Source organism: Chiroxiphia lanceolata, chromosome 8 (genome assembly GCF_009829145.1).
Source record: "Chiroxiphia lanceolata isolate bChiLan1 chromosome 8, bChiLan1.pri, whole genome shotgun sequence".
In the NCBI taxonomy this organism is placed as follows: Eukaryota; Metazoa; Chordata; class Aves; order Passeriformes; family Pipridae; genus Chiroxiphia; species Chiroxiphia lanceolata.
This window is the reverse complement of record NC_045644.1, coordinates 15634258-15659114: the sequence shown is the minus strand read 5'-3', so window position 1 is coordinate 15659114 and position 24857 is coordinate 15634258. Positions and strand designations below refer to the sequence as shown.

Sequence of the window (24857 nt, the reverse complement as noted above, 5' to 3'; positions counted from 1 at the left end):
AAGTGCCACATATACACATGAACACTCCAGGGATGGTGACTCTGTTCTCAGCAGCTGACTCCCCCAACACATGGATGTGCACAGCAGGCTTGAGCTCTAACCCCTCTGCTGCTTTTAGCATGAATCATTTATGCAAATAAAATCTTGAAGATTAAAGTGACTGGAATACAATTAAATTAATAAGCAAATTAATAGCATTCCCTGATTGCAGCTAATTATTTGAATGTGTATCCAATTTACTTTACTGAGATACACAGAAGGACTGAAGATCTCTACTGAGTCCCTCTCCCTTCACAAGGACAGGAACAAGTGGGCCTGTGCACTTATGACAGTTTTATCTCATCTGTTCTTACAAACTTACAGGAAAAGGGATCCTACAAGTGCGTTACAGAAGGGTAACCTATTCCAGTGCTTCATGTGAAGCTTTCCAATGTAAAACCTGACATAGAATCACCTTTGCTTCAAATCTAATAGTGCTTAACTTAAACTTCACAGAACATGAAAAAAACCCTCACTCTGCAACTACTACAGCTTTTTACAGCAACATTTCATATTCACAGTTCTGCTCAATCTAATCTTGTCTATTTAAGTCCAATTCTTTCAGTCTTTCTCATTTTATGTTTCTAAACATATATTTTTTTTGTGGTCCTCTTTTCTTCCATTTTGCCTGTATGTATCTTAGGTGCAGTGCGTAAATGGTAAAGCATTCCTGCTGACGCTTCACTAGCGCCAAACAGAGCAAAATCTTCTGTCATCTATACCTCAGGTCTTCCACTGCTCCCCCGCATCCTTCATCTTTTTTTTCCTTTTTGAAAACTGTACACATGGGTTCATATTCAGCTTGTGAACTATTATGGTTCCCAGAGATTTCTTCTGAAGCTCTGTAGTTATTTTTCATTTAATATTTATCATTCAAAAATGTAAGACAAAGCTTAAATTGAAACCATTATAATGATTACTGTGAGTTCTAATCTTGTATATTGTGTAAGTGTGCTTTCCATCCCACCTTGTGTTTCAACAGTAAAATTCACAGACACAACTGATCCAGGTCCTACACATAATAATGCAGAGTAAAGTGTGAGAAGACTTTAGGGTAACCTCAGACAGGCTGCCTCCCTCATCAGAGTACGTACAGTCCCAAGCAGGTTTCATCTTGTTACTGTAACCTATGATAACTTGTTTCTGAGTGTGTTGAGAACCAAGTATGTTTTACCTCGTTACAGTAAGCCAGGATAGTTTACTTCCCCCATATCTGCATGGCTGCCAAGCTGTAGAACACCTGTGGGTCTCGGAATTCAGACAGCAGCACCTGCATTACACCAGTTAGCTAATGAGCAAAACAGGACATCGCATCTGTACGAAATGTCAATCAGTGCGGGTTTCATTACTCACTTCTGCAGGGCTTTCCCTTGAGCTTCACTCCTTAGCAGGACTGCAGTGCATTGGGCCCCCACTTGATTAGTGCTGGAGCCTCAGGATTCCCACTGTGGGAATGCTACACTTTTGATAAAGCCAAAGCTTTCACTTATTAGTATTGTGTCTTGTCCCTGAGGGATCTGCACCTGCTTTTCACTTGTAACATATGGGTAGTCCTACTCCCACTCAATTTACTTTCACAATTTAACAAACACTGGTAATTACCCCTTGAAATGATGTATTAAGTAGTTTGTGTATTTACCTTAGAATCTTAGCAACCTAATATATAATCAGCTCAGAAGGATCTGTTGTCAAGGCATTTATTGATTTTGACATACAATATACTGGTTTTATCTACTGGGACAGTTACCCTGACAAAGGGGACCATTAGGTTATTTAAAAATTACTTCGTGGACAAATGCATGTCAGCCTTTTAAATTAGTCTCTATGCTTGCAGATTTTTAGACAGCTTTTTCAGTAACTCTTCTAGTATTAAAGTTTGGCTGATTCTCTGTCATTCTCTTTATCTTGCCTTTCCACTCATTCTTGGGCTCTTGCCCACTTTTGAAAAACAGTATTATTTTCTGGTTCCCTGGAACTCACTCATTCTTCCTCAATCAAAAACACAATAATTCCAAGATTATTTCAATTTTCCTCCTTACTATTATAGAATAGATTTAACCAGAAGTTAATGTTCTAATACATCTAATTAGCTTGATAATCTCCCATTCTGACCTGTAGTCCTGGTTAACTTTGATCTTGATAGGCATTGTTCAGAGGGTAGGGCAGTGAAACAGCAGGCACTTCAGCCTTTTGCACTATCTGATACTTATTCACCTCCCCCGGTAAGCAGAGAGTTCTTATTGAATAACAGAAAAATATTTAAAAATTCATTTTAATTGTTTTGCTTTTCCCTTGCTGACAAAAGCTTTGTCTGTCCAGTTTTCTTCCTAACCTGCTGTGCTCTTCTTTTATATGTTCTTGACAATGCAGCCTTCTTGTTCCTACTTTTTTTCAGTATATTTTTTTAAGTGATTGATGAGTCCCTAATGCAGCCACAGTTTTCTTTCCTTTGCATGAGGATAGACAGTTGTTATACATAAATTATGGCCTGTTTTAGAGATATCTTTTTAGAAACTCTCATCTCTCTTTAATTTTTCTTTGCCATTCAGTTCCTTCCCCAGGACCTCATGTACCAATTCCTTGAGTTTGTTAAAGTTTGCTCTTTTGAAGCTCAGTGTTATTATTCTGCTTCTTTCATCCCTTTCTTTCCCTTTGAATCATGAACTCTTGTTGTCTCATGGTAACTTTCATCTTGGTTGCTTTCCACATTCAGATTTTCAACTAGTTTAACTATTAAACACTGTAAAATCTTAAATAGTAAGACTATTCCCCATGGTTCCAGCACTAGCTTATGTACACAGTTATATCTAAACTGTGCTCACACCAGGCTCAGAGTAAATCACATCCTGGTTGCCATCAGAGGGATAAGCAGGTGGTAGGGGTAGGGATGTGAGCACAGTGTATTCAGTATGTCCACTGGTCTGGAGAAACAAAGAATCAGGGACTATTTGTACACTTCAAAATACATCATCCTTGCAATTTTAAATGCAGCCTAAGATATTCAGTATTTCATCAGCTATCTCACCTTATGTGTTTGGCAATCTATTGAGTTCCCCACATCCTTCTCTAGATTTCAGTCTTTTGGTCAATTATCTTTTATTTAAATAAACTAATTCAGGGGATTTTGTATCCCAACGGATCATCTTTAACAGAATCATTCAACCTTTGACCTGCAGTTTACCTCTGTGGAGAAAAGTTACTTTGCTAATGTGTGTGGATCTATATACTCATCTCAGGAGTCATCTGTCCTTTTTCAGCCTTTTATTTTCAAGTCCTTTGCCCTTTCCCTTCCTTGCATCAGGAAACAGAGAATTAGGAGATACCTGAAGAGGATATCAAGACACTGCTTCTCCAGTATAAGTGACTTTATTCTTTACCCTCCCTTTTCCACAAAAAAACCGAGTAATCCTAGTCTATGTTTGTGCAGCTGATTATCCCAGAATTTTGTAGATATCTGTGTAACATGCCTTATTTTATTGTGTGTCATTATTCCAAGTTGTCGAGATAATTTGAAATTTTAATCACATTCTTAAGCTTGCCTGCAGAGGTCCACACAAACCAGAGCATGTTAATAAAGGCATGAAGTAATTCCAAATGCAGGCAGACCTCTTCAGGCCTTTACTGGACACAACCCTGCATTTTTGTAACAAGCCACTGTCAGCTATTCTGTTGTTATCCAAAAAAAGGTGGATGTCATTTAAGCACCTTCTTTTTTTTTCCTAGACCTGTTCTACTACCTTGTTTGCAGAAAAAAAAAAAAAAGTATTGAGTATCTGCTACTTAGGTGAATAATTTACTCCTGTTACTGTTTATGAGTTTTATCAGATATGACAACAAATAAACATCTATTTGCAGAGATTTTAATTATGACTGTGATGCTTAGGCTCACCCATGCCCAGTCAAGCTTTCCAAATTATGTCTCTCTGGTAACAGCAGCTCAAATTGTCCAGTACTCTGAACTGAATTCTACCAGTTTAAAACACAGTATCTATTTTAGTGTCTAAATCCACTATGTATGAAACCTACATAATGTCAACATCAGAATGAGACCAACCTTAGCACAGGAATAAGAATTAAATTAAATAATCTTACAGCTAAGACACAGGACAGGTTTACAAGACAATAATTAAACTCCTGCCTTTTAGGCAAGTTACAAAAGCATCATTTACATCAGACTAAAAAAGAATAAATAGAATGATGCAAAGACCAGATCCTAGACTAGATTACTGCAATGGCCTGATGTAACGTGGCAAGTGCCAATTCCACTTGCATGTGAGACACTGAACTATCACTATTATTTTAAGCTGCACACTAAAATAATGCCAGGCTGAAGCTGTCCTGCAATACTTTCAGATCGTTTACAAAGAACCTTCACATAATAGCTAAAAGCCGCCTTCAAACACAGAAGGAACTAAAGAGCTTCTCTCTCTGCAAAGGGAGAGGAGACAATTCTGCAAATTAAAGTTTCTAATCTTACAGGGGTTGTTGTCACTCACTGACAGATTAAAACCAGTCACATTAAAATGTTCTTCAAACTTTTTGCTGCAGGAATTTTTAAGTAGAAACTTGAAAGGTGAAATTGTTCATTCTCACATGTACTTTAGAGGGTTATCAGGATATGAAATCACATAAACCCCCCCAATGGAATATTCCACCACAAATTAGTAATTTATTGGTACTTAAAATTATTACAAGATCTCTTGGGGGAAAAAAAAACCAAACCACTTTTATAACGCAAATTGTAGTGGGAGGCAGTGTTAAAATGACTATCTGAAAATTTCTTGCATTTATAGTAAATTAATGAAGGCAAAAACATTTATAGGTGAAGAATATCTGTTAATAAGGCAAATCCCAAAGATGACCACTCAATTAAGCTTGATTTACAGGACTTTAGTTTTCAAATATTGTTCAAGTCTGAATTTCCAATGCTTTGAGGGTCCTTCAAAGCTCAACATCATTTAAAAGTAATTATTTATAAAGCAAGTTCTGAGAAAAAAAGACTTTCAGGAAAAAGAAAAAAGGAAAAGCTAGCTCTAAACAGAACACAACGTGGAATTTAAACAAGGTTATGCTTTGGATTGTATTTATGAGGGAGAAAAAACAGTCTATCTGCACTCTTTCCCTCATCAGAATATCAAGGATTGAAACAGTCAACCATATGTTTAACACTGAAAAATTGTTGGCTTCTCCTGCTTTCAAACTGTAGCTTATTTATTTATTTTTTTAATTAACAAAGAGATTTCCTTAAGTATTAAATCTTTGAAAATCACATACAGTACTCACAGAAGTGATGAGTCTCAGCAATGCTTATGAAACCAATCCAATACATAAAGCAAAGTCTAGAAGTGGTTGGAAGTTTTCCACAGAAAGAAATTTGTCAGAATCATGAACCCGAGTTGATTTCCCAGCTTCTTTGTTTGGGATTCAACAGAATAATTCATAGGATCCAAATTAATTCATCCCTGTTTCCTGGCAGGCTTCTGGAGGTGTTAGAGCTGGAAACCTGATTTCAAATGGAGCTAGTATAACTAGGACACACTTTCCAGCTCTCTGGCAGAAAACCCAAGGGATCCTGGGGACAGACACCTGCAAAGGGACACACAAAGAGCACCAATACACAGAACAACTGGGAAGATTCCCAAGGAGCAGACTTCATTTCAGAACTCCATGTGTCACTGTTCAAAAAATAAGCACAAAAACAGGATCAGGGAAATGTGGAAAAAATGAAGAAGAGCTAAGATAGGTGGTGGCAATTCTGGCTTAAAGAACAAATTCCATTTTTTTCCCCCAAAATTCTAGTTTTGTATTGGAATGGAAGCATGGGGCCAGACTGCATACAATTTATGCAATACAATTACTTGATGCCAATAATATTTTGCCAATTAGGTAGAACTGAACTTATTCTTTGACATGTTTTGTTGTGTTTTTTCTTTTAAAAGGACATTACCCACAAAGAGAGAAAACTTTAGTCCAACCCTTACTACTTGTTAGTCATAAATAAGCAGTACAGTTATATGCTAGATGTAACTTTATAACTTTAATCTGAAATCTGTGTCATACAAGATGTGCATACACCAGTGTTCATGGACAAAAATAAATGAGTTTCCTTGTAAAGGAGTGATTTTTTTTTTCCCCAATAGCTATTTATATTTGTTGCTGTTGTTGTTGTGGGGTGGTGCCTAAATACAAAATCTAAAACGTCTGATGGATGGGAATACCCCAAAGTAGTACCATAACTCAATACTATGCATTAATAGCAATATAAGGTCTGATACACCAAAGCGTTACATGGAAGATATGAGATGATTTTCAAATTCTTGTACAGCACCAGTTATTGTCATGGAACAAACATAATATTTTGTAGATATACAAATAGTATGCTTTATATCCTGATAAAAACTGTAAGAAATATATGAATTAATTCTCATGAGTGCAAAATGTAAATGGTAAGAAAATCCACAAAAGCAATTTCAACAGGCTGACTGGTAACTATATAAAATGCATTTATTAAGATCATGTGATGCAAGTTTTGTGGAGTTCTTTACATTAGTAAAGCTTACGCTACTTAAAATTTCACTGTCTTTCAAAGGCAAGGCGTGGCTTTAAGTGAGTAGTAATGTTTAATTCAGAGAAAACCAAGTAATTACTAATAAAAACAATTATTTAAAATAAATGCACATAGATAAAATATATGAAATATGTCTGGAAATAAGGTTATCATTGACATTCTTAAATCACTGTATTATATAAAGATAGGAGATAAAGATTAAATGATTGCACATTTGGCAATTTTTAGAGAAATAGTAACACAATTTACTTCCTTAAGGGTAAGTTAGAACACTGTTATTAATGACATGCTAAACCTACGTATGATAAATAACAAAATAAATCATATTAAAAGTAGAACAAACACAAGAAAACCCCGTTGAGGACTGAGATCTCCGGTATTTAAACAAATAAGAGACAAAAGTCAGTATTATTGTATTAGTATGGCAAAGTAACTGAGGTATCTAATGGAAAGTATTGGCATACTCAGAAAGATGAGAGAGGCCTGTGATGTATATATTGCTGTTATTGACAAGAGAAAAGGAGATGCTTTCCTCTTACACACTGAGAAAGCTACAATTTAACATGTGCACATGCACTTCTGTCAAATACAACAGTACAATTTGCAAAATACTAGACATGTGCACATTCCCATTTCTAATATTGTTATGCTTCTCCATCACTAACACATGACAAGACACTTAGTTCATATCTGCCCATCTCTGAAAACATTTTCTTTTTCAGTTTTTAAACACAGTTCTATGCAAATCACTCTCAGGACAGTGCTTATTTTGGAGGGTTTTTTGTTGTTTTTTGCCCTTCCCTACCTCTCTTTCAACATTACCATTGTTCCCTCTGGTAGAAATACTTGTATTTGCAACCAATTTGTAGCCTTAACATTTTGGCTCTGCAGAAACCTGGGTAGCTCAACAAATTTTTTTGCAATAGCAACCCATTTCATTGCCATTTAGAAGGTCTTACAAGCTCTATGACTAGGTTAGCACCAAAGTTTTACAAGTTGCAGATCCAAATTTCACACAGTTATCTTCTATTAAATGCTGCTGGAGTGCTGCAACTACAAAAGCAACCTCAGAAGCAAAAGCCATAGTCAAATGTGCACACATACAGACGTACACAAATTGGCAAAGTGACTCTTACGCCAAATACAGATTAAAAAAACAATTTCACATTTACTGTCTTCACAATGCCATGAGTGCAGAAGCAGAGCAACAAACTGGTATTACTTGGATTCAGATCTTACTTTCATTTGGAAATAGGTTAGTCTAATGACATTAAAGTCAAACAAACAAACGAAAAAAGTTGAAGGATAGCATTCTTCTCCTTCCTTAGTATGCTTCAAGAAATAGACAGTCAATTATTTAAGTCAGTAGTTTTCATAATACTCAACATAAAAGCAAGACACACCAACAGTCAATGAATAACAGAGGATCTGTGTCCATGAATTAAATGCACGCGGTGGCAGGATATAATTGTACTATGTCTATATAAAAATATATTCAACATTTAATGAACTATACTCTGAACTCTCCTGGTCCAACTTTGCAACAGAAGTGTAATTTTAACTTATTTTCACAGTATTTTTTAGATACTTGTTTTCAGGCTAATTATTTATTTATGCTAAAGAACAGTGACAAAAGTAATACTCCTTTTCACCTATACTCTCTCTTTACTTTTATGTCTATTTTTATTCTTCTGATCTGCCATCGTGGTGCCAGTGATTCAAATCTGATTAGTCAGCATTTCATAATTCCATGTTAAGAAATATAATAATTTCAACTTGAGACGGTATTTTAAGTCACTTCTCTTAAGCATTTTCTTGGGAATTGGTCCAGTAGATGAAGTCAACTTAATCCAGTTTTACAGTCAAGACTTGGAATAGAACAGACGAAACATAAATAATTACTGAAATGTTGCTTTCATCCTGCGCAGTGTGTCCTGAATTTTTCGAGAATGTTTTTCTGCTGGTATCTGGTGGAAGTTGGCACAGTTGTCAGCTGCCAAGGCAGAAATGTCTGCATCTTTAAAACGAGTTATTCTTTGTCTGAGGTAAGACTGCAGCTTGAAATCTGGTGTATATGTATAAGGATTCTCTTGAAACGCATGAACTTGGCTCACAACTTTTGCAATATTTCTTATAAGAGAATATGGTAAAAAAGATTAGTTTGTTTTGGTGATGATAAAAACAAAAGCATAAACCAAAAAAGCAAACTTTCAAAAGCTCTGAGCATTTTCTTCTATATTATAGGTACTTTTAGTTAGATGTTCAAATGACTGAACTTGTGAAACGCTGCATTAGCTCTCATTATCCCATTAGACAACACTCTAATAAAAAAAGTTAGGTGACCTACACATAATTAAAATAATTACCTAAGTTTAGTCCACTTGTGAGCTCCATTTGTCATTGTAAATCCTCCAGTTTCAAGCTGTTGGACGTGCATAGCCAAAACATGGGCTGATGGAATTGTTGGAAGAGTTTTGAATCTGTCTCCTTCCATCAAGCATAAGCTGTCACTTTTTAAAAACACCTAGTTTCAAAATGCACACAGATAAATCTCACATTAAGTATCAGTGAAAGCTTTACAGGTTCTCCATGTATTTAACACCTATTTATTTGTCTTGAACATTAACTTTTGGCATTGAAGACAACACCATAAATTAATCTGGTGGTAAACTTTTTGAAGTACACAAATAAAGAAAGCAACTTTAATCAAAAGATACTTCATACATTATTTTAATTGCTCTAAATTTCAGCCAAAATTGCATTTTAAAACTTCACTCCATGATTCAAAATTCTATAGGTCAATAAGAGAATGCCTGTGATAAAATAAACGTTTAAGACTTTTCAGAACAGATCACAGCCACAAAGCTCCTGCAGAAATCTTCTAATGCATATCTAGTGTATCTAATGTTTCAGTTTCCTTTGAAATGTCTTTGATTTTTAGTCCCACAGGACAAAGGTTACAGAAATCCTGAGATTAAAATTTATGTAAACCCTTGAATGAAGACTAAAAAAGACTTAAAGCAAGTTAAAATCTTCTTCATAATACAAAGTAATAATTGTGGTATTCATTCTGCAAAGGCACCCATTTAAGCAGATCTTGCATCTTCTCCAACCCCAAAGAAGTATTTTTACATTAAAGACTTTATACTATACCTCAACAGCTTTGAGTTCCTCCATTATCTCAGCTACTTTTGCAGGTAAAATTTTCCAGGCCTTACAATAAAAAAAAAATAAAATTTGTTTTTCACATTAATGTCCATATTGGAGTAAGATTATATTAAGCAAAGTAGTTACAGAACAGAGTCCCAGACTTACTGGTAACTGTCGTACAATAAGATTTTCCAAGCCTGCTAGGATTTGCATTGCAGTGGCAAAATTTCTTTGTTCGTAGCAGCATTTTGCTATAAGAAGAAATTTTGACAGCAAGTTCACCTGCCGCTGAAAAAAAAAATTAAAGTACACTATATACACATAAATATATACTAAATATACATAGTAAATCTACATAATAAAATTAAATGAGAAGGAAGAAGAGATGCATTTTCTTTTACAATTTATCAAAATTGTTGACTGTAGTAACAATTCCCTGCAACACAAAGTTTTTCCTTTTTTGTAACCCAGATGTCCTTGATAAAGTATGACATGTATTCTCCTAAGAAAACCCATTTCTTACATTCTATTAGTTTTTGACATCTGCTACTAGAAAACATCCAAGACCTTCTTTGTGACAACAATACAAATTGTTAAGTGCCCACTCACAGGTGTATTTCAGAGTATTTCTTGTAGCTTTGCTGCACAACAACACATATATAATAAAAAATAAATAACCATTTAAAAGTTAATAATAAACAATGACAAACCTTAGTTGTGTGACATGTTACAATTTCAGCAGCAACCCAGGTGCTGATATTGTCTGCATTTCTTAATAATTGCAGAAGATACTGGTCTTGTATGCACTTCGACAGAAACAGATTACAGACTTTAAGTGAAACTGCCTCAGTAGAAACTGCCCTATGGAGAATATGGGAAAAAAAAGCAAAAAGAATTCATGTTGATATTGGATTTTTAAAGAAAATCTTGATTGTGAAGAGGCCAACTTCTAACAATTTAAAATAAATTTGCATTGCTTGGAGTCTTTTTGTATTTTGTAATGTACATAGTAAGCCATGTTACTTTTTCTTCCTTATAATTACAAGATAATTAGATCTGATAAAAAAATAAGCACATGCAGTATACATTTTTATACATAAATACACCTTCGCCATTCCTTAGTGAATAAAAAAACCCATCCAATCTGACACAAAGTAACAGCCAGGAATCCAAACTCACTAAAAACTGCAGCCACATAAGAAATCAAGCCTGATCCCTAGTGGCATCACATTGTTTCCCATGGCTGAACCCCAAAATCTGTATAAACCAGTTGATTGAGCCTGGGCATCGAATAATCTGTAAAAGATGAGTTGCTTTAGAAGTTCATTCCCTCTCTTTAGACACAAAAGGCTACTACAGGTAGTCCAATTAACAAGTAATAATTAGAAGCTAGCTGAATCCACTGTGTATGAAAGAAGTAGATCATAATAAAAAATAATGAAGTCCATGTGGCTGGATGAAAACAATAATTACTGATGAGCAAGCAATTTAAATACGTTGGTAATCATTCTAGCAACTACAGGAAAATTCTTACTTATGTTTGAATACTGATAACTCATTTATGTAACAGTACATAATGAACACTGCACAGAGAAGCTGCAGTCTCCATTCACATTCCAGCTGCACACAATCCTGGGCAACTTGGTCTAGCTGACCTTGCAGGGTGGTTGAAATACATGATCTTGAGAGGTGTCTTTCAACCTCAGCTGTTCTATGAGACCATAACTGTCTTTTGAGATTTTATATACATACACACATGCATGATCAAGGATCCTATTTCAGAATCCATTACATTTTTCCCTGACAAAAAATGAAATCTTTGAAGCAACACCCCAACACAAGTCTTTAGAAGTATTTTGGGCTGAGCTGATTTAGATTTCAAAGAAATCACCTTGCAAATGTGACCTTCCACATACAAGTATTCTAAATACTAAGTATTTAAAATGGTTCTCTCTTTCTGGCTGAATTAAAAGTGTAGCATGGTAAGTTATTGTACAGCAACAGAATAGAAGGGCAGTTAAGCAACTTACTTTTGCACAGCAACACATTTGTCTTTAACACCAAGTGCTCTTGAATTTAGAAAGTGTACTGGATGACACTTAAGAAATACTTCCTAAAGAAAAAGTGCAAGATATATATGCTGTTAGGTCTTTCTTTTAAAATGCTCGGGGATAAACATGACAGACTGTGTCCCCCTCCCACCCCACCTTCATAAATTTTTGAGAGGGATCACAGCCTAAGAATAGCATTAGTCACTCTAAATTTTACTGTAGAGATTTCATGGGGAAAATGGATTATTTTAATTCAAAGTCTTATAAAATAGTATGAAATAAGCCTGAAACACAGTTGGGAAATGACAGAGAAAGAAAGCCGAGTGCAAAGTAAGAAGACAGGTATTATTTCCAAATAAACCTAGACCTCTGTACCTGCTGCAGTAATGTCAGCTGCCAACAAAGCTGTTGTGCACTGTACTCTGTTAAGAGATATGGTTCCACTGCATCCCCTTTAGCTTCTGTTAAATTGCAGGGCTTTGGCGAAACGGGTGAACTAGTGTGCAGTCGCTCTCTCTGATATTGTGCAATTGGTCCCACACCTTTGGATAGTTTCCAGTAAAAGTTCTGTAGAAAAAAAAAAAAATAAATGCAAGGATGCAACTTCTCTAAAACAAACACTATGTCTCCCCTTGATGTAACTTTCAGGAATGTTTTGTTAAGTGAAGCACCTCTGCAGATGCAGAACTCTTCAGCTAATCTTCAAGGTTAGATCAGCACTAAGTGGTTTACTCAACATTGCTATTTTAAGCTAATATAATATGCACAGTTGATGAGTCTGAGCAGGAGGTTGCCAGATCTCAATCAACAATCAGCATTTAAAACAAACCACTGTGTATTCAAGCTTGTTGTCATAAAATGTTTTATATTCTAAAGTTCTCTATATTTTACTTTTTATTATTTCTTGTATCCATTTTGCTTAGAATCAAACATTCCTTTGCAGGAAATACTTGGTTTTCCATTCTTTTCCCTTCTTCTGTCTTCCAGTATCATTATGATGTAGTGACAATAAGAAATGTCTATGTTTCTCTTGTTGCTTGCCCTTTTTTGGCTGAATCCACAGTATACCCAATGGAATTCTGCACTTTTATCAGGAGGCTGATTCTAAATTCAACTGGCACATTGTTGATACATTTGACTTCCACATGTTATTTTGGTCAGTCCATGAAGAGATCTGTTTTCAGGAAAAGCCTACAGTATATTCTGGCTTCTAGGACTCTAGCACACTGTATAAAATAGTAAATACAGACAGAAGTTCAGACAAGTTCTTGCTACAAGCTTTGAAATTCTAGCAGGAAACCTCTCAGCTCCTGATGCTTTCCTGCATTTATAATCTTACAAAGACCTATGTCTAATAAAAAACATTAATGTTTGACAAGGGGGTAAAGGTTTCCTAGTAACTATGTCACATGCTAGTGTCAAGAATGAAGAGTTCAATTCTCAAAATCTTGATTATCTGATTTACTATTGCTGAAATAGCTGTCAGTAATTAAGTCTTAAGATTATTTTCACAGTTACAAAACTGTTTGGGCCTTAGATATCTTCAAAAGAAAATTTAAAATACACATACATAATTTTTAGCGAATGCGTGGTCTGGACTCTAAGTTGGATACTTCTGGTTTTGTCACAACATAATATATGGAAATGTGCTCCATACACTGCAATCTGAAGAAAAGACATACCTTTCTGGAAACGTCTTCTGAGAGCTTTTTACATAGGGAATGTAATGTTTTTCTGCCCTCCTCACCTTCCTCTTCACATTTGTCCATGCTGGAGCACTGATCAGCACTGCCACTTTTCCTGGCAGAAGCATCCTCAAGCAATGACAACAATCTCTCACCATAGCCATTTAATGAAGCGACCTGGAAATGCCAAATAGGTTAACAGAATACTGAACTCGATTTCCCATAAATCATAAGCAAGCCACAACACTGAAGACACACTGAACATGACTGTCAAAGATAGCATTATTTTCTTTTATTTACTTTAATCGTACTTAGGACAGTTTGTTACTTACACATACCAAAACTGATATTAATTTTTTTTTTCTGAAAGCAACTACTGAAATTCTGACTTACCTTGGAAGAAATAAATTCTTTTAGGGTACACAGAAGACCAGTATTTGTTGCAAAGTCTACACTATAGCAGTCTTCAATCCAAGCCTGCAGGATGTAGAAACTGCGGTTACATATTTTGGTAAGTGATGTGGAAGGATCCAGGCTTGCACTGGTGAGAAGAAAAAAGCACTCAGTACACCAAAATTGATATCCAATTGCAATTTAAAAATAAGTGTTGAAAAACCCCACAAGTATTATTTGGTATTGACTGTACTATCTTAAATTCCTAGATTACATGTTTCTAGAATCCCTGGCTCTATAGAAACAAAGCTGTGGTTCCACTTACTACCCATTACTAAGTAACTGATAAAAGTAAGACTCAGAATTCAGAAGAAAATAGAAGTAAGCACATTGTCAAATGCAGCTCTTGCTCTAATTTCACTCTCACTTGTCAAGAGAGTCTTAAAAAAACAAACATAAAAATTCATTTTAAATAAGTAGGACTTTTGAGAAACAGCTATTTGTTATTGGTGGAAACTCAACTGTGCTTTGATAATATTTTTCATGGGAATTTACTGTACCTGGATAAAGTGCTGCTGATTCTATCAAGAAGAAACTGCAAAAACTCTTCTTGTGTGCAGAAATAGCGAAATGTGTAGAGAAACTGCTGTACATAACCTTCTAAAAAGGCATTTCTGTAAAGCACAAGAAAAACCTCAGACAAGCCAGAACACATTGTCTTTTTGCATTAGAGGACAGCAACAGCAAAAAATACTCAAAATATCAATAGGCATTTTAAATTTTCAAGTTTTTCATAAAACTTTGATCTTTCATTATTAATTTTTACACATCAAAGACTGTGATTGCCAACACTGAAAGCATAATTTGTTTTATAAAGAGTTTCTCTACTTTCAATTTTGTGAATAACCACTTTGACATTTCCATTATTAACAACAGTTACAATCTAAATATTATAAAAGAACATATTTAATTTTCTTTTTTCTATCATCTCACATGATGTTGCTTTAACATTTTTTATTATAATAACATCATAAAAAGTAGGTACATTAAGCAAGAAAATATTCCCAGTAGCTCTAATTAGAGGACTATTTACTTTAACAACAGAATATATTTATTAACATTAAAAATGAGGATATTTTTTTTAAATACACACACTCTCAAGGTCTTAACACAGGTTAATTGTCCTGTTTCTCTGCTGGCTTACAGCTCATCATGAAAGATGGGTTTGATGAATGTGAAAGCTCTGATTCCAAAGTATTTTCTTCACTTTGTGCAAAATATATGGAAATATACCAGGAAAAACTGCACTCAGGGTAAGTAACTGGATCTCAGAGTCAGGATGAGCTGGGATAAGTAGCTGAGAGGAATTTGGTCCCTCTACAGCAGCGCAAGTTTGATGGAGCCTCTGGCAATTTCCATCCTTCATACCATTACAGCTCAGGTACCTTAATACAACACTGCCCTTAGCCTGGTTGAAAGACAGCTTTGTCCCCATTTAAGCCCTGAGATAAGCCTCTGTCTTGATCAATGCCAAGGACTGATTATTGGCACAATCACCTGTGGAACAGAACCTAAACATTTTCACATTCAGACCCTATTAATAATAATTACCAAATTATATGATCTGAAGAATTGTACTGCTGGCAGTAGCATAAAGCCTTGATTCCATGGCAACTATCAGAGCAAAACCTCAAATAAGTAAAAGATAAAGTCTGAAGTTATTAGGTTTTTATTTATTATCAATATTTAGGGTTTTAATCAAACCCAGCCAATCTTTTGCCATTTTCTTGCCCATTCTTGTAAATAAGTGTTCAAAGAAATAACAGAAACTTGATACGAGAGGAGAATTTATTCAATGCTGAGTAAGTAGGATTTATCACAGAGACAAGTTTTTCCTGATTTAACAACTATGCTTCAACCCATCCCCAATTCAGGTGCAAAATATACTATACCTAGAATATAAATAAGCCATTAAACCAAGTGGTGTACCAGCCTGCAGAACTCTCACTCCATTTTGATTATTACATTGGTGTTTCTCTGTGTTATAGTAAAGAAGCAATGATGATTCATCCACAGGTGCCATGTCCATGGTGTCAGTTTTCCCGTTGCGAATGACTGTAGGCAGCACACAGGATTCCACACCCCACTGCTCTGCATACATCATCTGCTCAAAGAAACAATGCCATGATAAAATGTAAGAAAATAAAGAGGAAAATCCACACATTAATTTGGCACTGTTATACAAAACATTTCACATAGTGATTTGAGCTGCCAACTATACTGATGCAGTAATGAAACGGCAAATGAAGCACAAGCAAAATAAAAGTCTGACTTGCCTGAACATATTTCTTTACCAGTTCAAGAAACTGCACTTTTGATTTCATTTCCTGCAGCTGTCCTCTCAATTTGGGCAACATAGATTTAGTTTCAGGACCTTTAGATTTAAAACACACAATATAAGAACATCAATGATTCTGATTTACAGAACAAGTCCTTAAAAGTACTACATACCCGTTTTATTACTGGTAAGTTGCTATAATCTTACCTTTGCTTCTTCTTTCTTTCTGCAATAGTTTCTGGTAAAACTTTATAGTCTTTCTGTAATTTTTTGTTTCCATCATTAGCAATTGTTCTAGTTCCTATTTAAAAAGACCAGGATGGTAAATGCAAGGCAGTTTCAGTAAGAAACAGAAGTTTTAGAAGAGAATTATTTTGTATGAAAAAAAAGAACATCCAAACAGACAAGAATATGGTATTAACCATGAAAAATTACCTTTCACACCTGTGCTTACAGCCAAGTTCTAGCAGGCACTACCTGTCCCCAGAAAAGTATTAGTTATGTCACAGTTTTACAACTGGAGCTGGTTTGTGTATGATGAGACTGCATGGAAGTTTGTCTGAATCCATTTACACAAATATGCCTTTAGTTATAATTGCACTTATCTGGTTGTTTCCAAGAGCATTTTTAAAACTTACAATCAGAAGTCATCCAGAATTAAAAGTTATGGGTTGTGAATTTAGTGTGGGCCCCAGAAATGCTGCTAAACAGTTGACCTATATTTCCAGCAAGAACTGAATATCTGACTGAAATCCATGGTTTCCAAACAAGTATAATTACAAGTATATTATACAGCCAGGTCAGAAGGTAGACAGGAAAGCTGCTCTAGAACTAAAGGACATATCAATTTCAAAATTCAGCTTTCATATTCTACATTTATGCATTTCCCATAATTGAAAAAATTAAATTTCTATAGAATTATATAACTTAAACAATGGTTAGAAATGAAAGTATATTGGGCTTCTCACAATATATCCGATTTAATGTAAACATTTTTAATTGTTTGCATATCAAAGGTTTCATTATTTTACTAACTGATGAAAATGGGCCACCCATTTTGGGTTCAGTTTCTGATTCGTTATGAAACAATAAACATAATGTATGTTGTGCTTTATAAAAGTAGTGGCTTTTGCACTTGGGTCCTAAGCTGACTACCAGTGACCCAGTTACATGAAACAGCATTTTAAATGGAGAAAGTTCACAGAACGCAGCAGACAACTCCCACAAGCAGAGTGATCAGAAAACACGCAGCTCAGGGCTAACATATCAAACAACAGATTGGTAAATAGGTTAGCTTTAATGGGATGGACTTGCTAGAAATTAATTTGAGTTTAAGAAAAACCTGTCACTGTTTTTCAGAAAAGCTCAAAAGGTTTAACAACGTAGTTCATTAGCATCAAGAGTCACAAAAGCCCAGTGGATTTTTAAAAGATCTACTGCTGCACAGGAGTCACACAGAGAATAGGGAAAGCACAGAAAAGCTATTATCCACATTCTAATTGGAAGCTACTTGCTTTTACTTCAAGATCTGGTTTTGCTTTGTCAATTAAAGCAAAACCAAATTGATTAAGAGACTATGAAAACAAAGGGAATCAGAAAGAGTGGCCATGTGGAAACTGATGGACAAAAGTGGTTTGTACCCTAAAAAACTTGAGGTAAGTAGCAATGAAGTCAGAAGCAAATTTCCTTTCTATTCCACAACATTTTCCAATTCAGGTTGGTCTAGAATATAAAAACTTTTGATGAAGCTATACACTCAATTGTTCTGTTCCCTCTGAAGTACACTTAATTTGTCAGGACACATTTGTATAGAACGTCCCTTAGTCTAGGAAACAAAGTAATGATAGAATGACTTTGCTAACTTGGAAAAATTGCAAATTCCAATCGGTAAAAATTCTTCTAAAGCAGAATAATTATCTCAACTTTATAGCCAACCTTTTAAAAATCTGCCAGAGACTTGGAGCAAAAAAGTAGCTGATCTAATCCTAGACAGACAATGAAAACTAGACTTCTGTTAATCAAGGAACCAGTTTCTGAAATAAAACTCATTAACAGAGGATTTAAACAAGGAAAGACAGAGCGAAGACAAACTGTTGCTCTGAACTTCAAATATTAACAAAAAATTTTACAAACTGAAGCTTGTTATAGGTAGATGCCAAAATGTAAAAATTAAGTAAATGTGATCAATATGATCTTTAAGGAAATGAAAGACCTTGCTAATCTAAAACGACTCACCGCCCTACCCACGCTCCTCCAGCTACTTTAGAGGCTGCACTAATTATCATGATTATGATGTTTAGCCATCTCCAAGTGAAGATGGGAGCAAATAACCATCATTCTGTTGGCAAAGGGTGAGAAGCTGTGACAAAGGAAAAGGGCTCAGAGCCCATGACAGTGAGGACCTACTGTGGGCCTGAGATGTGCTCCAGTCATAGTCATTCTTAGGTCTTTTCTATAACATCACCACTATGGGGTTGGTGCATATAGCAGATGGTTCTTTCCCAGTCAACTTTAAGAACAGAAGATGGGTTGTAGGCTGGTGATTACACTTTTGTGTCAGTGCTCTTTATTTTGGAATACTACATCTACTGTGGCTTATTGCAAAGATGTGACAAATCTTGAGGATTTTAAACCAGTTAAGAGTCAGTATTTAAAAGAAGAAAGGGTGTTTTGACTCACTATAACACAACAAATATTATCATACTTTTAACCAGCAAGTAAAGAGGTATCTTGATTTAAAATCAATATACTCACCACTTTTTTAGCATCTATATTTTGTGACTCACTTGATTTCTGCTTTCCAAGGTTTTTCAAGTAACTATGAACTTCTGAATCAAAACATTCAGCTCCATAAAAGGCACTGCTCCAACCAGGACTACAGCCATTAAAGTCAGGTAGACTGGGAGATGCCAGGTAGCTGTTTCCAGCTATCTTTATCGTGGCCTCTTCCTCTGGCCTTGTATTTTCTTCTGCAAAGTCTGGACCAATATAACAGCTGTTGCTCTGTAGATGTTGTCCCTCTTTCTCTATGGGGATAGTACTCTGCAGTCTCAATTCTTTTTTGATATTGTCTGAAGGTGACTCATCGAAATCCATTTCAACTAAAGATGTATTTATCAGAGGCTCAGCCTTCACACCAAGATTTGCTTCCCCTTTTTCTAAAGAAGGTGTATGGGGGAAAAAGAAATAATGGTCACGTGCTGTGGTTCATGCTTTGCTGAACTTAAACACTACCCATACAAGATACTTATGACTATCTATGCACTTTAACAGGGGTGTCCAATGCTTATCTTGGCTCTGTACTTTCTTTTTCTCAACTACACATTGTAAAATGATAAAGGCTAAAGGCATTTCAGAACTATTAAGCAATAGTTAAACAATGTATTTTTGAAAATTACAAAATATTTTCCATGCAACAAGCATTTAAACAAAGCACAGCAGAGAAGCTTTAAAACAGAGGTAAAATATGTCAGACCTATGCACACATTTGTAAAATGCTTAGCTCTTAAGGTTTTTTTCCATCCATAAGTCTTGAAGCTTTTATTCCATACACAGAGGGCAAGAACATTTGATACAGCCAATGGGGACATAGATGTTAAACTTTCTACTCCTACAGGACTCAATCCCTTGAGCTATGACGGGACTTTTTTGCAGTTCTAACAGTTACTACCAACCTTCAGGGACTGATGTGACAGTCAAAAGTCAGTACAGTGCTGACAGGAGTTTTTATACCTGCCAAAAGTCTCTCTTTTTTACTTCAGCACCCTCCAGGGCTTAGATCTCTCATCTTGGAGTCAAATGAACCTAAATTACTGGTGCAAAGAAATCACATACTCCATGGTAAAGTCTGGCTCTACATTTGCAATCATTCTGAGCCAAAATAGAAAATTGTAGCATAGAACAATGGCAGCCAAACACAAAAATCACAAATTTATGTTTCACTATAAAAATTAACAATGTAAGTATGTAAGCCCTTCCATAAAGAACACATAGTTTATCTTTTCTCAAAACAGAGAAGTAACCAAATTTAAATGCTGCAACTGGGATGAACTTTCTTGAAAAAACACCTCACACTGGTACAACAACAACCAAATACAAGCTGTTCATCAATACATCAAGCCTAGAAAGAGTAAGGGTTTTGTTATAGTATTGAGATTCACCAGTCCCGGCTCAGTTTTTTTTTTCTATACAATTTTTTGTTTTTCTATACAATTCCCTTCACCAGAATTTGTAAATAAGATTGACAATACTTTTTAAAATTTTAGTGCATTTTATTTTTGTTGTTTTTGTTATACTCTCTAGTTTTGTTTTAATCCTGATAAGTGAACATTGAAGGACCAGATCTACTGCACAGCCATCCTTCAGTCAACTTCTTCAGTAAACTCTAATGAGTCATAAGCATTTTCTAAAGCTCTCCTCTCTGCCTAGCTAAGCTTGCTATGCTGTGTGGAGCTTATCCAACATGACTATCCCCCCTTCTTCTCCCTACTTTAAAGCATGCCACTAGAACATCTGCTAGAACACAGGAAAAATCACATACAGCAGTTATCATTTTGGGAGTTTTCAACAGACACATCCATGTAAACAGAAGTAACTAAATGACATCCCACTCAATGACACTGAGTCATATGTAAGCTTCATATAAAACACATTTATGTCCTCAAGACATTGATAATGTTCAGATGCAGTGATACTCTAAGTGTTAAGGCAAGTGTTTTCCTGAAGACACACCCAAAATGTCAATCTCTCAGAGCTTGTGTCATTGATAGATTCCTAGCACCCATAAAGATCTAGAAACATGAAGTCCTTTCTCACCCTCTGTCTGGTCACTGCTTGCCAAAAAGCTTTCGGATTTGTTCCTGCCACATTTTGCATCACTTGCCTCAGTTATGCTGAAAAACAAGAAGATTAAGAAAAATTAATGTTTCATATACTTTTGTATTTACATCACAGTACAACAAGATTTTACAAGTGACTCTACGGTGTACGTGAAGGCCTTCATAGCATTTATCTACTTCCTAAAGTCTGCATGTTCAGCTTTGGTTATTATTTTACAAGAAAAAAATCAAATGGATATTAAAGCCCATTGAGTAAGATACAGAGATTAACAGCATTTGACAGAATTCCAACAGACGTATCAGAGCACACACACACACAGAACGTGTAACTCCAGGCATAACTTTAGACTGCAAATTACTGTAGTGGGCTTTTCATTCAACATTCAACCTCTAGATAGCAGTCTGAATCTAAGTCATCCCTGGTGAGAATAATCATAATTTTAAGTCAAGGAAGCTAACAATTAAAAACTGCTATAGTCTTTGTCAAAGTAACGTTAAGTAAGCAGTGTCTCAGATACTTTAAGACAAGTCTTGCATGTGATCTAAAAGCCAGACCTGTATTTTTCACTGGGTAATAACTGACGACCTTTTCACTCTCACTTTCAAAATCTTCACTTTGTTACGAAAGTTCATACAGATGATGACCTCTTCGTACATTTCAGCAATTCAGCTGCAATAGCTCAAGTTTCTCCTACCATAACAGTCAACTCTGGGGAACTAACGCCCTAACCTCCAACCAATTTTCAATATCTTCTTAAAAATCCCAACCCAAATGGAAAATAGGCCAGCATGCCAAGGTCTGGTGCTTGGAGGTCATGATCTATTATATCTGAAACTTGCTGTAAGGGTTATCTTTCAACACTGAAATTTTTCTAAACCATATCACTGAGCTTCCTTCTCAAAACTTGAAATTTGTAGTTCCAAAAGCCCCCAAATTAACTATGACATAATGTGATTACAACAGTCTTCAGCAAGAAGCTTTTATAGAAGTGTTCTACATTTGGAGGCTGCAATGAAACAAGAATGTTTTTTATTATTTTTCAGGTAGATAGGTATGTCACTGCAGATAAAATAGGTAAAATGAGAAATTCCTTAAGCTGGTGTTTTCTCACTTAACAGGCTACTTACAAAAGACTGCCAGGAGGAACGCTGAGTAAAATTACACCAGTTAAGTAGAACATTTCTAGAAAAGCCAAATTAATTTCCTTTTTCTTGGATGTGAATAGAAAACAAGGATGTATAAACAACTAATATCAGACTAAGCAAACTGAACAGTAAGAATAATAAATTTAACTTCTAATTAAACAGCCTCCTTTTAACAAGACTACGAAGCTCTCCATCAATGGTTGTAACCAGTATCGATCAGAATTAGGTTTCCATTATTAAGCTATCCTAAGATGAAGTACAGATAAGTGTAGTGGAAAATATTTTTGACTGAACCATTAAGCACTATTTGCCATGAAGAAAGGCATGAAATATCTAATAAAATGTGAAATTAAGAGTTCACAGAAAACAAGTAAGGATACCTGAAGAGAAGCAGCGTATCCTTTCCTGCTTCTAGAAAGTAGGGATGAAAGTATTAAATTCAACTGCAACAACAAAAAAGTTAAAAACCACCTACCATAAGTGTGAAGATCTTTCTCCATTTACTACCTGATAGAGATTCTCCAGTAATTTTTCATCCCAATATAGGTCACAAAACTTCTCACAAATTCTATCAGAGAACACACCAAACTTAATTTCCTTTAAGTTTAAAATGAAGTTACCTTGTTTAAAATAAGAACAGAAACAAACAAAAGAGGGAGAAAAAAGACATTAATACCAATATTCTCACAAATCAATTATAATAATATACAGAAGAAAATGTACATACCCATATCAAAAACTTCAACTCCATTCTCTAGATAGCCATCAAAGGCAAACTCCTCTTGTATAAGATGAATCACTTTCTGAAGTAAAGCATCACTTGTGCTGTTCTGATGGGGTAGGACTTTATCATCAAAGAAATTATAATAGTCTTTATTCACTGAGGTACATGGTGTGTGTTCTTGTTCAGTGAAAATACTGTCTACACTGGTAGCACACTCAGTTTCTTGGCAGTTGGTTTGAATAATTGGGCTTCTTTTATCAAACTTGTTCTGTGTGTCAGTAATCTCACGACTTTGCACGTTACCAAGGGAAGCATCTTCTGTTTGCATGCTCATTTTATAACTTGCAATAGTACTTGAAAGTAACACTGGCAAACTATGATAACAATCATAAGCAATTCTTGAACGAAGAGGCTTATTTTGTATTTGCTCTGATACAGCTAAATGTACTGGTACAAATGTCAACACTCTTTTCTCTGAGTCCTGTTTGAGAATGATGTTATTTATATGAAGAAAATTAGGAGACGTAGGACAAGCTAAGGAGCTGGAAGGATCTTCAGATAAAATGCTTTTTCCTTGTAGAATATGTGAGGAATCTGACGGTGATGGTAATGTAACTGAAGAAGTAAATGTATTGACTGATTTTTGCTCTTCTGAGGATAACTGGAATGAGTGGCCTGGAACTTGTAAATCACACTCAGGTGTTTCAGGTGCAGTTTCAACAACATCTGTGTACTCAGTACCATAGTGTTTAGAGTCTTCTACATATCCTGAGTTGTTGTGGTCCATATGGTTTTCTTTTCTTTTCTCTTTCTTGAATTGCTCAGAAACTGGTGCGTGAACCTCTCTGAAAAAGAACAAAGGAATTTTTTTAAGGACAATTCCAGTAGATTTAACAATGAAGTCTAAATTTTAACTTATTCTTCTTTAGGATATACTAACTTTGTTATATTTGCATCTTGTTGCAGAATAATAGGCTTAAAGTGAGTTGCAGGAGAGGTGAATGCAACAGGTAATCTAGCATTCTCACAATTTAGTGAAATCTGGCATGGTACTGGTCCTTTAACTGCTACAAGTTTACTTTCACTGGTAAAAGGCACAAATCCTAAAAACAAAAACATAGAAAGATGAACAATATGAAAACTATAAATGCAAGGTAAATAACAATCAATTTAGATAGAAAAACAATTGTATATCAGACTGAGAAAAATCTTACATGGAGTACTGATCTAGAAAATACTAAAACAAAGTAAACATGTCAGAGCCTGACTGCTTACCTTGACTTGACTCTGAAGAGTCCATTTCCATTTCATGTTTTTCATTTTTAAATTCAAAAGCAACCTGATCTTGGGACAAGACTCCTTCCTTAACAACCTAACAAAAATTGAAGCCCAAATTGAATTTATTAGCATTTTCTTTGTTTAAATTCTGCTCAGCATGTTACTTCAAAAAAAAACCCCAAGCCTCATATAGATCTAGAATGTTGCAAAGCAACAACCTGGTCATGCCATGGTGGAATTTTAAAATAAATTACATACAGAATTCTAAGGACTGGTAGAACTATTTAGAAATCTTGAAAATGCTCTGTTTCAAATCAGAACTTTAAGGTAATCAAAGTTTTGAACAGAGTCAGTTCCATGGATTGACTGAATGCTGCATGCATTACATACACACATTCAAATACACACATTTGAAACATAAACAGAACACAACAATTACATATTACTGTCTTCTGATAAGAGGGGTGCTAAATAAAAAGACAGATTATGAAATAAAGTCACTGTTCTTCACCCATACAGATTGTGGAGTCAGAGCATCATGATCTGTGGAGTGATCATTCTGATAGCAAGACCTAGGAAAAGGCAATACCTATAGACTACTTAGAAATAAATAAAAAAAAAACCAAACCCAACAAACCCCCAACAAC

General features: G+C 35.3%; 1 protein-coding gene across 5 annotated transcripts in view; it reads right to left on the bottom strand.

The window, feature by feature from the left end:
- Window positions 1–5969: 5969 nt before the first annotated feature.
- The window catches only part of KNDC1 (kinase non-catalytic C-lobe domain containing 1), a 59791-nt gene continuing 40903 nt past the window's right edge, over window positions 5970–24857 (bottom strand). For 4 of the 5 annotated variants that reach the window (XM_032694863.1, XM_032694864.1, XM_032694865.1 and 1 more), the window contains 19 exons: window positions 24208–24304; window positions 23873–24035; window positions 22936–23777; window positions 22684–22828; window positions 21040–21116; window positions 18979–19382; window positions 16432–16525; window positions 16223–16320; window positions 15839–16050; window positions 14447–14560; window positions 13887–14034; window positions 13491–13670; window positions 12184–12375; window positions 11788–11870; window positions 10468–10618; window positions 9923–10045; window positions 9761–9820; window positions 8974–9131; window positions 5970–8737 (listed from right to left, as the gene is read on the bottom strand). In XM_032694863.1, coding sequence (XP_032550754.1) covers window positions 8506–8737; window positions 8974–9131; window positions 9761–9820; window positions 9923–10045; window positions 10468–10618; window positions 11788–11870; window positions 12184–12375; window positions 13491–13670; window positions 13887–14034; window positions 14447–14560; window positions 15839–16050; window positions 16223–16320; window positions 16432–16525; window positions 18979–19382; window positions 21040–21116; window positions 22684–22828; window positions 22936–23777; window positions 23873–24035; window positions 24208–24304 — 3573 coding nt within the window. In that variant the 3' untranslated portion in view covers window positions 5970–8505. Of the gene's footprint in view, window positions 8738–8973; window positions 9132–9760; window positions 9821–9922; window positions 10046–10467; window positions 10619–11787; window positions 11871–12183; window positions 12376–13490; window positions 13671–13886; window positions 14035–14446; window positions 14561–15838; window positions 16051–16222; window positions 16321–16431; window positions 16526–18978; window positions 19383–21039; window positions 21117–22683; window positions 22829–22935; window positions 23778–23872; window positions 24036–24207; window positions 24305–24857 lie in introns of those variants that run through there. The other variant, XM_032694868.1, reaches the window with a different exon arrangement.